Genomic DNA, 11,489 nt, shown 5'->3' with positions numbered 1-11,489 from the left:
GATTATACAACAGGTATCGTCTAAAAGATTGATAATTGTGGGTTTGTCATATTAACTGCTCCATTGTTGACAGTACAATACCCTAATTTTACAACACTCTACAGAACTTGGAAAACTAATAAGGTTATATGGCTGCTGTAAAATTAGGGTACTGTGCAGCCGACAATGGAGTAGTTAATAAGGCAAATCCAGAATTGTAACAATCTATTCTAACATACCTGCGGCCGTCTCTAATTCATTCCAGAGACGGCTTCAAGAAAATATCCGATATCGGTTGCACACATATTAACTATCTAAACATAAAAAAAGTCATGTGTAAAAAGTTTTTTTTTTCATCCGCTATTACTTAACCAAAATACTGAAACATTTGGTAAATATACATTTACAAGCACCGTAATATAATAATATTAATAAGTATAATGTTAGTAATTCTAAAATAAAATATTTTGCCTATTTTGGGTGGGATTCATTTAGCAAAATTTTGAGATGACGTCATCCATATTTTGAGGGGGGATAAAAGGAAAATTTTGATTAAAGAATTACCATGCTTACGATAAATGTTTGCAAGATTTTGCACTTTCAAAATTAAAATGCATAATTTTATATAATTTAAATAAAACTTATTCTTGTAAATTTTCGAGATGACGTCATCCAGCTGTTGGTGAGGATAATGACACAAATTTTGCTTAGCGTTTTACCGTCGACAAAATATTGTTAATATGCACATAAAACTTGACAATAATCAGTCCAGTAATTTCTGAGAATCTCTAATAAAAATCTAGAAAGACATAAAACAAACAACAAACAGATGGAAAGGGGACATTGTTTCCAACACTAGGAATCATAAAATGTTCAAAAAACATGAAAGTAGCCATTCGTCGGATGGACCCTATTACAATACTTTTATAAGTAATAATTAAAGTTTAATTTAATGTTCATATTGAGTACTGTTGCATATTGATTATTATTAAGAATTTTTTTTTTATTATTAATACATGACATAAGTATACGAATTTTCATATACAATGTATGATATCGAATAAGTACTGATAAGTTGTACAGAATTATTCAATCTGCAATCGACTATTATAGTAATTTTAATTATGCCAAATGGATGATAAGATTGATAAGAATTCAAGAAAATATTAACAATAAATACATTTCCTTTTCAGTATTTTGTATATCTAAACACGATAGTTTCTGTGATTTTTTACTTTTTAAAAGAACTGCAATATATTGGAGGACAGAAGATAAAAAGCATAAAAACGCCACTTTAGTGATTGCGTGATAGTCTGATGATACATTTGAAATTTTGTTACGTATTTTTTTTAACCATGACATTTTAAAATCTTTATTTTTAAGTGTGACCATTTTTGAAATTGTCTAACTTACATCCTTTCTGGGATCACTAGAAATTGTAGTTGTTGAAGGAAGTTAGACAGGTTCGTAAAAAATTCAAATATATCTATAATACACATGTATAAATACAGCGGGTTTTGGAATATAAGACAGTATGGTCATCGTCCGCATCCCAGTCTGGTTTGCTTGTGCCACTCTTCTTTGGGTGTTCCTTTTCGGTGACGTTCATCAGGTATCCATTATCGCATCTTTTCGGAAATCTCTGGTCTGTCATGGGTGGTACATCCCCACACCACTGTCATCGTCTCATCTCTATCGCCTCTGTTATACTCTTTTTTATTTTTATGATTTTCTTGATTTCTATCAACATATAATTTGTAGCCCCCTACGAGGAGACGACATTGCAGACTGCACCAACTCGACAGAACCAACACAAGCTCCAGTCATACCACTATCATACAACAAAATGGCTGCGTTCTAGTGATTTGGCTGCCAATATTTGTATCTTTTATGTGTAGTGCAATCCTAAGTATAAATACTATTTTAATCTGTTTCAAGACCCATCCACACAGGTAATTTCTTTTCAGTTATCTTTTTTTAGTCAGTTTTTTGTTATTTTAGCCTGATAATCGACAACTTGTTAAAAATCGGTCGAAACGTGTGTAGCTACCCAAACTATTTTAATAAAAAGAAGAATATTTGATTCCACTGGTAACTTCAAAATATGCAGACGAAATTTGGAATAGCTTAATTTATTGTGTTGTTGTTATAGGTAGACTTGCCCAATTTTTAGACAAGAAAGACTATTTCTATAAAAGTTCTGAGCGGTACCACAGGGGCCTGCACTAGAATCCCGATTCTGCAACAGATAGAAAAGACTAATCTCTCCAAGGGCATTGTAAGTATACTCACGATGTGATGGTCTATAATACCTTATTTGTTTTATTCACGAATTCTTAATGAGGGATATACCTACCATTTGTAAGTGGTCATATCAAAATAATCATGGAAAAAACGAACAAGAGAAAAAGATAGGCATATATGTTCTCAGAAAGATATTTGCTAATATTATTATACTATTGCTATATGCTTCTAATAGACTAATATTAGAATATGCTAACGATGTTTGAGCATACAGTATGACCGAATGGCGCCTCTTACGTTGTTGGCAGACATAGATTTCGTGAAATTGGCATTATTAGCTGCCAGAGATATCCGAGGTGTACGTTGACAACATTGTAGGCTTTCACAAATGTTAGTTCAATGATGAGACAATTTTTTTATTTGAAGATTAAGTTGACGGAGCTGGCGTTTCAAATTGGAAAAAAACAATTTTCAAACCTCCATTCGACTAATAACACTAACATTATTCCCTAAGATTGTGGAAAGTGCTTTGGTTCCCAGTTTTAAATTTTTTGAAACCGTAGAAGTATATATTTGGAAATATTATATTTGAATTAATTTGTAACTCTACCTGCAGCCTTATGTGGGCATAACAGATTTCTCTACCCGAACATAATTTTAATAACAATAAATAGTTTATGAATCAGAGTCGGAAGTAGGAATTCAGGTTTTAATAATGTCTAGTACCGCATTAAAAAATTTGTTTATTTGATTACGAACGCTCCCAGGGTCTTGAAGGTATATCAAAGGGTGGGCAAAGTTGAACTTTGTACGATTAAATAACATATTCGGATTTTTTTTAAATTTCTCATCTAGGCACCTACGAATTTGTTAACCGAACAAATTTGGTCAAAAATTAGGCTGTAACTTAACATTGAAAAACAAAATTAAAGCAAAGGCATAGTTTAGGTTAGGTTATGTTGAAACAACAATACGATTTGTATGTTCTAAGAATCAACCTACAAAATTTAAAAGATCACACAGGATAATGAAGAGTCATGTTCACATTAATCCCGTATAGATGACAATCTGATTTTCTGTCCATGCTGTTGATTTTGTATTGATTTTGACACAATGTAAAAATGAGGTTGTACGGGATTTATGTGAGCATGACTCCACGTTGACAATACCAAAGATATCTACTTCCAACAAATTTTAAAAGGAGCCAAAATATGCATTTTGTTTTGTTGACTAGCTCCTAAAATTGGTACATTCGGTATTCTTAGGTTAATTTTTATATTTACTCAACTGAACTTAAAGTGTGCCCTTTGAAAGAATTTATGTCGTTTAGGTCATTTTTACGCCAATTTTCTTTTTTTTTAATGTTGAACTTAAAAAATTGTATACTGCTGATTTAGTTTCATTTTGTATCTATTGGAAATATGCAGTTGAAAAATAACACAACGAATAAAAATTACTCAACCTAAATATTGGACGAAAAATACTAAACAAATTTGAGTATGAAATGTTATGCCTCAGCACAACTTGTTACACTTTTTCAAAGAAAACGCAGCACAAACACTACTAACAGGTTTTATTAACTGAAGACAATTTTAGGATCTTTACACAGTAGTCGATAGCGCAATCACTTTAGTATCACAATAACTTTCCGCAACAAGACTTGACTATATTCTTAATGATTGGAACAGCAGAGCTTCCTTATATATCCAAATTACAACAAAGAAAGTACATGGTTCAGTTTAAATGGAAAACAAGAAAGATCAAAATCCATTCGGATGTTTGATATTGACAAATTGATACAATTATTGAACTAATGCATCAGAAGAGATAAAAACATAATTAGTTGCCTACATTAGCCTACAGATTTGGAATAACATATTATAATATTACTTGATTAATTGATTAATAACATAAAAAATAGGGGTTCTTAACACCTCCCCCCTTAAAAAGAATTTCGTCATTTATATTTAGGCGAAAGTTCTTGTGAAGTCCCCAAGGCAGAGCCAGGTGTAGACTGTGATACTGGATGGTCGTCATCATCGTCATCACTGGTGATATCTGCCGTGTGGTGAGTCAGATTTCGAAGATGAATCTGCTCAGAAGGTGCAACCTGTCGAGGCTTTTTCCTACAGCACCTTGAAATAATATTATTAGTGACGGAATTGCGATTACTTATTCTAGCGCTATCGTTATCTGAATTACAACGTTTATAATAACAATGTAAACATTTATATGAAATATACAGGAATATTAGTATAACAAATATATAAAATAAGAATGAATAGTGGGTTAGTGTAGATGAGTTAAGATTATTCCTTTCATTCTCTTCAATAAGAGAGGTTACTTCCTTGAGACTTTTACTAGCTAAATCTAACTGATGATAATCATGAATCTTATACATTGATGGCACATACAGTGAGAAATCAGTATTGTTAACAATTTTTGATTTATTTAAACATATATCTAAATTTAAATTATAAGACGGTAAATAATTAGAATGGATAGTAGAATATAAACTTTCATGTGGTTCTAACACAGATTGACTAGTAAAGGCGGTACATGATCTATTCAATTTAAACAATCCGCTTCCTTCTAATTTAACATTGAAAGGTGTACTAAAGTTTCTACAATTTATAGTTACATATTCCGTTGATAACAAGGTATATAGCCATACATTTTGTTTATACAATTGATGCCAAAGATTCGTATTTAACTTAACTAACTTAGTGTCACAATTTCTTGGTACCATTGCGGTATAAGTAAACAATCTCATCTCGCATGTTTCATGCACATGTGCGGAAAAAATTGGTTGTTCTTGTTTACATATTTTCTTGTTCTTACAACGATTTATTTGATCTATGTTAAGCGGTAAATAATGCTGTTTATTCTTTTCAATTAACATATACTTATAAGTTGGTTCGATATAAAGATGCAGGCCGTTAACTTGCCTTGCAGGTAAAGGGATTAAATGATAAAGTTGATAAGTGTTTAAAGATACCAGAGGTATGTCAATCACAAAGACTAAATTGAAGTTGCTATAATAAACATGGAGGTCAACAACACTTAAGAATTTATGGAGTTCATTAATCTCTAAAGTTGTGCAAAATTTTGTACCTGGAGGAAGATATGGAATTACGTTATTTAATTCACGCAAAAGTTGACTAGTACTTAATATCGAAGGGTGCAGTTGTCCAATTTTTGCGGAAAAAATGGATTGAATCAAATTATCGACATCGGATTGATAAATTGAAAGCAATGTTGAAAATGTTGTATAATAAGTATTTAATCTTTCAGCCAAAATTAATTGATTCAGTTCTTTACGTTGCTTATTAATTTGAACAATGGTTGCTGTTAAACTATCATGCAGATTTTTTTCATTCTCTTGAATCTGAGCAATTGTTTTGTTAATTTCACATAAGGTGGACTGAACTATATGAGTTTCGCGTTTTAAAAGTTGCATTACCGTTTCTTCGCGTTCTGAAAATTTTCGAATTTGTTCATTATAGTAGTTTGCGTCTTCCTCATCTAAAGTACCGAAAAGAAATTTACTTGCTTGACCGACAAAGTTTGCGAGACCTCTTTTTAATCTGTTTGAAGAACTTAGATTGTTTTCGCCAAGAGTGTCTAAAAGATTTCTAATTTTTTCTTTGAGTCTTAGAATTGTTGGGGAAATAATATTTTCATAATTTTGACAAATGCTAAAGGAGTTGTTGTCTTTGATCTCTGAACATGCGATTGCCGATAAGGAATGCCAATTACTGCTAAGATGTTGATCTCTAACAAGATGACTAATATTACTATAAACTATTAGTTGCCAATTATCATTGGTGATTAGGGCGTCTTCTCGGGCTTCGAAGTAAACACCGGGTTGAAATGCAAAGGGTTCATTGTGATAAGAATAATCTTCATTGAGATTATTGCCATAGCCGAAGCTAATGGCCTTGTAATTAAAAATGGAATTAGTGAAAGATATAAAAGATGGTCATAGGTAAAGTTTGGACAGAAGAATGAATTGGGGCACAGAGCCACATGATTTAGAGATAGGATTTATGTCGTAACTTTCGGGTTAGTTTTAGTCAAAATGATATTAAACATTGGATAAAATTTGAATTTGTGGATGACTAAGAATTTTTGTTACGTGGAAAAAGACTTTGAAGTGATGGGGCGAGAAGTGGACTTACTTGTGACGAGAGTAAGTTAAAAGAATTTGTGAGTTTGTGAGGTCGAAAAAAGATTTTGAAGTAATGAGATAGAAGACATTTGTTGTTTGACGAATGTAAACTAAAAGAATTTGTGGGTTTGATTAATGTCAGTTCTGTATGGTTTACCATTTTTTGAAATTATCAGATTTTCATTATCTTCAACTGATTGCACAGTGTAAGGACCTAACCATTTCGCATCGAGTTTATTTTTACTGGTATTATTTTTGATTAGTACTTGATCCCCGACGTGAATATTCTCAATGTGGATATTTCTGTCGTACAGGGCTTTACTTTTTTGTTTAGATTCAATTATTTTTTCGCGAGCAATATTCCAAGATTTCTGAAACGTATTTTTCAATTCATAAAAATAATCATCATAATTGTACACGGGCTCAATTTGTGAAAAGGACGAAGGGCTTACAAATTTTCGACAAAAGACTAATTCAAAAGGTTCATCTGACGTAGTAGTGATAACCATTGGTTGCTTGACGGTTTTGTTTCTCGTTTTCACTTTCTGACATACTTCACAAGTTTTAATAAAATTTTGAACGTCGGATTTCAAATTGTTCCAATTGAAATTCTCGCGAACTCTATTTCTTGTTTGTTTTACACCTTTATGTCCTCCTATTAAGGAACAGTGACTTTCTTTAATTATCTCAAATTTTTCGTCATTGGAGAACTCAGAACTGTTTTCAAAAAATTCTAGAACAAACGAACGAGTTTTAAAAATGTTGTGTATACATTGTTTTAAGCGGTCCCAATTAAAATTATTGCATTTCGAAATCCTCAGATAATGAATTTGGTTCGCTACACAAAATTGATTTAACTTTCTTATTAATTCAGTAAGGTAAATATCGTCATTTATTTGAGATGATGAATCGTTTCCTATTATGACAAAAATAAACTTAAAATCCTCATTTTCTATAAAATGGATCAAATCATCGTGATTTTCTTTTAAAGATTTCTGTAATAAAAACTCTATTTCTGGGTACTTTTTAAAGATTTCCATCGTTAACTTAGTTTTGTATCGAGAACGAGTTATGAATTGTACAATAGCAGCATCTTGTGACTGCTCTAAAATTGAATTGTCACTATCAGTAAATGCAAACATCCTACTCAAGGCATCGGCATTCTGATTAGTTTTACCGGATTTGTAAATAATTTTGTACTTATACTCCTCGAGTTTAAGCCTCCATCTCATTAATCTGGAACCAGGATCTTTAACGTTAAAAAGCCATACTAGCGGTTTATGGTCTGATAAAATGTTAAACTCTCTGCCATATAAATATGGTCTAAAATGTTGTACTGACCAAACGATTGCAAGAAGTTCTTTATCAGTTGTGCTGTAATTTAATTCCGCTTTATTAAGTGATCGCGATGCGTACGCGATTGGTTGATCACCAGTTTTCGTTTGTTGTGATAAAATGGCTCCGATGCCAGTACCGCTTGCGTCAGTCGTTAAATTAAAAGGCTTAGAAAAATCAGGATATTGTAAAACAATATCGTCGGACAAAATTGATTTAAGTTTTTCGAACGCAAGTTGTACTGACGTTGTCCAGTCAAAAGGTACGTTTTTCTTCAATAAATTATTTATAGGTTTAGAAATAGAACTAAAATTTTGAACAAAACGCCTATAATATCCTGCTAATCCCAAAAATGCTTTAACTTGCTTCGTATTTGTTGGCACGGGAAAATTTTTAACTGATTTGACCTTTTCAGGATCGGGACGAATACCTTTATCGGTTACTAAATGGCCTAAATAGCAAACTTCGCGTTTTAAAAATTCGCACTTATCTGGTTGCAATTTTAAATTATGTTCCTTTAATCGATTAAAAACTTCTTTCAATTTGATTTCATGTTCTTTTAGATTTTCCGCATAAATTACTATATCGTCTAAATACACAAAACATTTAATTCCTTGTAAACCTATTAGAACACGGTCCATCAACCTTTGAAAACAAGCCGGGGCTCCGGAAAGACCCATTGGCATTCTTTTGTATTGATAGTGCCCGAAAGGAGTACTGAACGCGGTTTTTTCGGCATCCAAAGAATTCATCGGAATTTGATGGAAACCAGACGCTAAATCTAACACCGTGAAATAACGACTTCTACCTAATTGATCCAGAATATCCGTGATATTCGGCAAAGGATATGCATCGCCTAGAGTTACTTCGTTCAGTTTACGGAAATCGACAACAATCCTAAATTTCTTTTCTCTCGAGGAATCAGGTTTTTTCGCGACTAAAAGAAGAGGGGAATTCCAAGGGCTAGTGCTGGGTTCTATTACACCTTGATCCAGCATACTTTGTACTTGTTTGTTAATTTCATTCTTTTGTGCTTCGGGGAGACGATATGGTCTTATCTTAATAGGTTGCTGTGTTTGTGGTATTGGAATTGTATGACTAATGGTATTAGTTTGTGATAAGGGTTCATCTTTAAAAGTAAACAAATCTAAGTATTCCGTACAAATATCTGTTATTTGGCGACTTTCTTCGGAATTTAAATGATCCAGACGTAATTTTTCCATTACTTTACTATGTCTGTCTAAAACTGCGTTAATTTCATTAGTTGAATCTGGCGGTCTATTTATTGGGAAACAATCAAATTTATTAAAAGGACTTATTTCGGCTTCAATTTCATCTAATCTTACTTCGGACTCGCCAGGATTTAGAAGTGCTACGACTGATTGATTATTTTTAACTTTTATTAGAGATTCCGCATTAAAAATTGATTTTTCCTGTTTAGACTTTTTCATAATATAATCACCATTTGGAGCTTTTATATAGACTTTGAATAACCTTTCACATCGCGGCGGTAGTACAAATTCGTCATTAGATTTATTATTCGTATTAGAGTTATCATTATTTATGGTTTTATTACCTGAATGGTCATTGTCAAAAATTATCTGCTGCTTAATATTCACATTTAAATTAAATTGTTCGAGGAACGGCTTACCCAGAATACCGTCCTCAGGAATTGGAAAAGAGTTCTTTACTAAGTAAAACTTGATAGGTTCATTAAATCCCTCAACATTTAATTCACTATAACCAAAAGTTTTTACAGCGGGTTCGCTTATACCTAACAAAGATACACATTCTTTGACGTATGGCGTATCGTCACTTAGAGATTGTACTTTTATCAAATTCAAATCAGCACCAGAATCAATTAAAAACTTACATTTACGAGTATTTTCAAAATAGTTTGATTTAAGAATTAAATGGTTATTTTTCAAAGAACGAAAGATCATTACATTAGATTGGGATCTCAATTGTCGAACGTCATTATTATTATCTCTCTGTTTACTTGTACTAAGCTGGGAATTATTTACTCGTTGATTAAAAGTTTGACCATTATTTGCTCCGCGATTATTTTCGTGAGACCTAGAATTATTAAATTTTCTCTTATAGCAATCGTTAATATGATGCCCTGGTTTTTTACAATAGTTACATATAACAAAAACGGATCTGGGTGCCTCAGCACCTGATACGCGAGGTTTGTAACCGGAAAAATTTGTGCGATTATTTTGGTTGGCGTAATTTGGACTTGGAAAATTACGAGCTTGATTAGAATGATTAAAATTTTGATTTTGGTTTTTCATACGACATTCTCTCATGATATGACCTCGTTTGCCACAAAAATTACAAAACTTATCACCGTTCGGATTAAAAGAGTTACGTTGCGAAAAATCGGATTTTAGGATACGTTCTTCCTCGATTGTACTTTGCACAGCTTCTTCTAAAATTTTAGGTTGACGTGCCTTTACAATATTTTTAAGTGGTTGCTGCAATCCTTCTAGAAATACGGTTAACGATAAAGATTTAATATACGATCTAATGGCTTGGCTTTCAGCATCTGATTTACCGAGACAACTAGCATTAATTAACTGATATTGAATATCTTCAAACCTGAGACTATACGCGCGGACATCTTCGTTTTTATTTTGTTTGCAGGAATTTAACTGAAGCTGCAAAAATGAGATTGTTTTCTTAACCCCAAAACTCTCTTCTAACATAAATTTCAATTCTTCCCATTTATTTATTTCCCTATATTTGACAACATCAAGGGCTCTACCAATTAATTTCGTAATTACACCTTCTAAGAAAATAGATTTGACTGTCGGTTTAACGCGATTTAAAGCAAATTCGCACTTGTTGAGGAACGAATACAGATGCGATGGTTGTCCGTCGTATTCTGGAACGAGACGCAGGGCGTCGGCAAAAGAAAGTTCGGCGTCGCTCATGGTTGATAGATTTTGTTTTTTGTGAAGAATTTTTCAAGTTTGTCCAAAGTGCGGTTACAGTGTGTGTAGTGTTTGCATGCAATTATCGACTTACAGTGCAAGGAAGAGTCCTAGTTTCATGTCCTGGAGTTGACCTGGTTCTTGTCTTCTTCTCTCGAGAAAAAGATGATGAGTGCTTCTGTCGATGTGTTTTTCGAAAAAATGTTGGAATCGATTTTTTTTTATCGGATCCCACCGCTGCCACCATAAAATGTTATGCCTCAGCACAACTTGTTACACTTTTTCAAAGAAAACGCAGCACAAACACTACTAACAGGTTTTATTAACTGAAGACAATTTTAGGATCTTTACACAGTAGTCGATAGCGCAATCACTTTAGTATCACAATAACTTTCCGCAACAAGACTTGACTATATTCTTAATGATTGGAACAGCAGAGCTTCCTTATATATCCAAATTACAACAAAGAAAGTACATGGTTCAGTTTAAATGGAAAACAAGAAAGATCAAAATCCATTCGGATGTTTGATATTGACAAATTGATACAATTATTGAACTAATGCATCAGAAGAGATAAAAACATAATTAGTTGCCTACATTAGCCTACAGATTTGGAATAACATATTATAATATTACTTGATTAATTGATTAATAACATAAAAAATAGGGGTTCTTAACAGAAATGAAGATGCATAATTTTGAAATTTTAAACAAAAAAATTAAGAGCTCTACTGAATACACATTTTGTTTGTTTTAGAATTTACAGATTGGCCTTTCACTTTATTGGACACACGACATTCTGTTGAGCATCGTTGAGTTAAACA

The 11,489-nt window shown here is 32.5% G+C and overlaps 1 protein-coding gene across 1 annotated transcript; it reads right to left on the bottom strand.

The window, feature by feature from the left end:
* Positions 1–4,180: 4,180 nt before the first annotated feature.
* Positions 4,181–10,665, bottom strand: LOC135128792 (uncharacterized). The gene is made up of 7 exons (XM_064055871.1): positions 9,873–10,665; positions 9,754–9,805; positions 7,477–9,466; positions 6,661–6,765; positions 5,687–6,163; positions 4,947–5,101; positions 4,181–4,358 (listed from the first exon to the last, which is right to left on the bottom strand). Exons 1-7 carry the CDS (start codon positions 10,663–10,665, stop codon positions 4,181–4,183), a joined length of 3,750 nt encoding a protein of 1,249 aa, XP_063911941.1.
* Between the last annotated feature and the right edge of the window lie 824 nt (positions 10,666–11,489).

Source organism: Zophobas morio, unplaced genomic scaffold, assembly GCF_036711695.1.
Source record: "Zophobas morio isolate AGI-343-1 ecotype UQ-CSIRO unplaced genomic scaffold, CSIRO_AGI_Zmor_V1 ptg000014l, whole genome shotgun sequence".
Lineage (NCBI taxonomy): Eukaryota > Metazoa > Arthropoda > Insecta > Coleoptera > Tenebrionidae > Zophobas > Zophobas morio.
Note: the sequence above shows the minus strand (reverse complement) of the source record. Positions and strands in the feature narration are given on the sequence as shown.